At 36.9% G+C, this 5,065-nt stretch overlaps 1 protein-coding gene across 1 annotated transcript in view; it reads left to right on the top strand.

The window, feature by feature from the left end:
• tmem174 (transmembrane protein 174) overlaps positions 1-2,151 on the top strand; it is an 8,308-nt gene extending 6,157 nt beyond the window's left edge. The window contains exon 2 of the mRNA XM_051929481.1: positions 2,016-2,151. Within this exon, the coding sequence (XP_051785441.1) occupies positions 2,016-2,151 (136 nt within the window). The remainder of the gene's footprint in view (positions 1-2,015) is intronic.
• Positions 2,152-5,065: the final 2,914 nt, after the last annotated feature.

A 5,065-nucleotide genomic window follows, 5' to 3' on the forward strand; every position in this document is an offset into this window, starting at 1 on the left:
TCAAATATAGCCAAGTCATTTCTAGTGTTGCTAATGGCTATTACTACTTGTAATAACTGATTAGAATGACAGGTACTTACACAATTACAAAGGTTTCTCTGATAACCTACTAGCATTTTTATATGACTAATTAAAGATAAGCTAAAGACGTTGACTGTTAGGACACTGAAGAAAAGGCTGCTGAAAAAGAGGCTTTGCTGTCATATGTGAATAATAAATACAAATCTGTTTATTCAAGCACTAATATCCATTAGCAATACTATAAATGTCTTGGCTGTATTTTAACATCAATTTAACGGCATCTTGATATTTTCTATAAATAACATGAAAATTCCTAGGTGTGTCAAAAATGTTGACTAGTAATGAACATATCATAATAAAAATTCCTATTTTCCATTTGCCAGGTGAAGGTATAGAACTTTAGTGCTTCAATAATTATATAAGAAACTATTTTTTCAATCTATACCTGTAAAAGAACATGAAGAATAATAGAGAAAGTAAAATAAAGTTAATAATTAATTTATCTATCTATTTTCTTAACCTACCTTTTACCATACAGTGCCCTTGGCAGTCAGAGCTAATGACTGCAGTTTTGCGTAGTAAGCAGAAGACAACCATGAAAGGAGTTCCAGTCCATTAGTGGGCCCTTTGACGAACACGCTTAGTTATATTACGCAGGATTAGAGTTGTCAATTAACCTAATATGCTCATTTTTGGGATAAAGTAGGAAGTGACGCGTCAAACCCCCTGTTCTGATCTGTCAAGCTGAGTGCCATTTTTTTAAAGCAGTGATGCCTTGAAATTTTTATGTGTTTCAGATCTATGCATTATAGAAGAAATTTTACAGTGTAATAATCAAAATCATTTTCAGTGTCTGCGATGGGCTGGCGCCCTGCCTGGGGATTTGTTCCTGCCTTGCGCCCTGTGCTGGCTGGGATTGGCTCCAGCAGACACCCGTAACCCTGTGTTAGGATATAGCAGGTTGGACACTGACTGACTGACTGACTGACTGACTGACTGACTGAATGAATTTTCAGTGTTCTTCATCTTGCCTGAGTTGCCACGAAAACTTGCATATTGTAATCTTTTAGTTAGCCAATAAAAAAAAAAATTGCTTGACTTCTCATGATATTAAAAGTCAAAACCAACTGCACTCTACTCTTATCTTATTAATCTTTCCCTGTCAACTTTACAGTAAAACATTGCCTGCTTACTTCTACAAGCCTCTTCATGCTGTCCTATTCATGTATATGTATATTTCCTTGCTCTGTCATATTATAGTTTTGCAGCAAGTCTGATAGAAGTTTTTTCAAAGCAAATTTGACACGTTCAGTTACATCATTTTATATTCAACTTCGAACCATTGCTTTCAATCTAGAGTGATAAATCCAACTAAAGGAAAAATGTGACGTGCACTTTTGCTTTTCAATATAGTATGTGGCTCTCTTTTGAACTGGCGATGGAGAAAAACCTTGAGAAACATAGAACTGAGTATTGTCACACAGAATGTCTCTCTTCTCATTAGGTCTATGTAATAGATTTTCATTGTTCTGACATCGATCAAATTTAACAATGATAGGCATAGTAGAATGTTTATCAGGTAGGTGAGGGCTCTTTCTACTTCTGAGGTTTTCTTAATGGTGTCTCTAGGAAACTTTACAACTTTATCATGGATTTAATGGAATATTTAGGCTGCCCTTTCACAAACACCAACAATTCTCAAGTTTTTACACCTATTCCAATACATTGATTTCTAGAGAAAATGTTTCATTTTCCTTGTTTGTAACTTCCAAAAAGACCATTTTTAAAGCTGTATATGATCAGCTGCAGTATTGTGGCAGAAGGAGAGACTACAATCAACTGTTTAACAACATGTGGGCAATATTGATTGATACTGACTTGACCGAAATGTCATCATGTTCTTAAGAACAGGCTTATGATTTTCTTTGATATATAGTCTTAGTCTGTAAATATCCAAAGCATTCATTTGCTGATTGTCATTAAATCTCCATCAGGAATGAAGAAACCAATGATGAAACCGAAGAAGAATGTGATGGAAGAGTCCTTCCGGATGAAGCAGCTGACAACACTCCTCCTCCTGCTTATGATGACATATTCCCTGCTTCTCTCTCAACTGACAGCACCACATGATTGATCTTTTTTCTTCCAACTTTATAACAATATTTATGTGACTGTTAGTATCCAGAAATGTAATTCTGGTAACTAAAGGACATATACATTAACATTTGTTAGGTCTCATATTATTTTTGGAGACAGGATGGCGGTATAGTGGTTAGTGCTTCTTCTTCACAGATCCAGCTTCCTGGATTCGATTCTCACACTCAGCTGCTGCACGTGTGGAGTTTGCTGTAGTCTTTCTCTGGGTACTCCAGTTTTCTGGTCATTTTCCAAAGACATGCTGGTTACTTTGACTGGGGATTCTGAGCTGACCCAGGGTGATGCTAATTTGTATGTGAGTGGACCCTGCAATGGTCTTTCTCCGTATCCATGTTTGGTTATGGCTTGAGTGAAATGCTACACTAAATTTAATCCATGCCTTGTAATAGCTGATGATTCACAAATTATGAATTTGTTGACATGCTTATATTTTTTTATATTCTCGTTAGACTGTCAAATTTTACATATTACAGAAAATCTATGACCATTGAAGGCTTGTCATCTACCCAGGATGTGTAAACTGGCGTTTTCATACGTGAATACTGAAGCAAAGTGCACTGAGCCTCCTGTGCCTATCAGAACAAGTCCAAAGTGGTGGCCCAGTGGAAGTAATTAACATGGTGAAGGAACTGGAGAGTCACAGCTATATTGTTTGAAATGTATGAATATTCATTTTAAATGCTACTTCACATCAAGGCATATTTATACTGTTGTGACCAGGTAAAAGAGAGCAGGCAGAGGATTGGGTTTAGCTGAAAATAAACAGCATGCTTTTGGTTTATTTCAAATGTCCAACTGTTCTCTTGAGAGATGCTGCCGCTTGAGTCATGAGGAAAACCACTAAAACAAATAAGGTGGTCTGCTTACTCCTTTACGCTTAACTGGCCTCCATCTGTTTTGAGTCTATTGTTTCAGGATAACGCAGGGGAATAATAGGCTTGTTAACTGTAATATTTTGAAGGAATTTGCTACCTGTTAAGTCTCCCGGAGTTGCAAGATTGTTTACGTCTAAAAAAGGTCAATATGAAAAATGTAGACCTTTTATGAAAATAAACAAAAATGAGTGGTTAGTATAATTTGTTTTATTCCTGTGTGCTGGTGGCATCATCAAGGAAAAGGATAAGTTTACATTTGGACAGTAGAAAGCCCATGAGCCTGTGCAGTACTGGTCACGGATTCCATACAAAGTCACCAAGGTTACTTTCCAATGAGAGTTATTTACCTTTATGAACTAAGCTTACATTCCCTTCAAATATTAAATTACATGTGCAGCAACAGAGCATATGATTTTTGAAAGTACTTACTTCGTCAATGAAAGTCACGACTGAAATATCTATATATCCCACATTATTCCATATGCCACATGCACTTCAGAAGCACTTCAGAAAAGGGCATCCACCTGAAGCTTAGCATGTTTGGACCCAGCCAGTACTTCGACTGGAAACCAACTAGGAAAAGCTTGGGTTGCTGCTGGAAGAGGTGTTGGTGAGGCCAGCATGGGGACGCTTACCATGTGGTCTGAATGTGGAGCCCAATGTCCTACTGCAGTGATGGGGAACCTGTGCTGTAAACAAGGTGCCGACCTTTGGATGAGACATAAAACCAAGGTCCTAAATCTCTGTGGTCATAAAGGATCTCTGGGCGTACTTCGTAAAGAACAGGGTGTATCCCGATGTCCAGACCAAATTGACCTCCATTGTCTAGTCATTCTGGCCCCCTTATCAACCCTGTCTCTAATTGGCTATCTCTCTCACCCCTTCACCAGCTAATAGCTAATGTGTGGCATGTGTACTGGCACAAAAATGGCTGCCATTGCATCATCCAGGTGGATGCTACAAATTAGTGTGGCTGAAGTGGCTTCCCTCGCAATAAAACGCTTTGAGTAGTGAGAAAAGCACTATATAAATGTAAAGATAATTATTATTATTCATGATAGAATCATGGGGTTGCTGGAAAATGTCATTTCAAGAAAAAACAGAAGTACTGTATATAAGAATAGATGAGTGACTGGTGGATATTAATTTTGCACCAGCAAACTCCCTATTAAGTTATTTACACTTAAGGTTATATTAGTGGTCACTGCTGTACTGATTATCAAATCACTGCTAATTTATGGAAGAAAATTAGTTGGTTCAATATAAATGTTATAATATTAACATTATGTAATACCTGACTGATTAGAAGCAGAAATATAACATTTCAGTGATAAAAACAGATGTAATGAAATTCCTGAAATGGAGCAAAAGTTAAAACTGGGAGAATGATAAATTTACATCTGTTACCCAAACCCAAATGCTAATCCAAACTTGTAGTCTAAACAGAGAGTAGCAAGAAGTCATAACCAACACACACCTAAATTGCACTCAAACTTGTGTTGTTTTATTTGTATCTGCAATCTTGGATGCATGAGACAAGCAGCACTGGCTATTTAAAGGGTTACACTGGTGACAGCACATTCCACACTCTCCAGAATGATGTCCCCCAGCAATCAAGCAACGGTTCCACAAAACGGTGTGGCAGTAAAACAGAAATATAGTAAAATATTTGCATATACCCAGAAGCTTGATAGGACTAATATAATCATACTCAAATAGTCTCCAAAGAACAAAACTCTCAAAAATAACAAACATATTTGAAAAAATGCGTCCGAAGCTTAACAAATTTACAAAGTACTACCAATCACAACAGTGGCAAAAGGGGGATTGTTAATACAACTTCATAAAGTGAGATCCCACTTTTGTTCTTATATAATACAAGCTTATATACTGTATATTGTAACAAAAGGACACAACAGATAATAAAGAGTTGGGGTTCCAAATGGTCATCCATGTATAATTGAAGATCAAAACAACAAAGCTAATAAACAGTTATTGAAATATTGACATCA

The sequence above is a fragment of the Erpetoichthys calabaricus genome, chromosome 7 (assembly GCF_900747795.2).
Source record: "Erpetoichthys calabaricus chromosome 7, fErpCal1.3, whole genome shotgun sequence".
Taxonomy (NCBI): domain Eukaryota; kingdom Metazoa; phylum Chordata; class Cladistia; order Polypteriformes; family Polypteridae; genus Erpetoichthys; species Erpetoichthys calabaricus.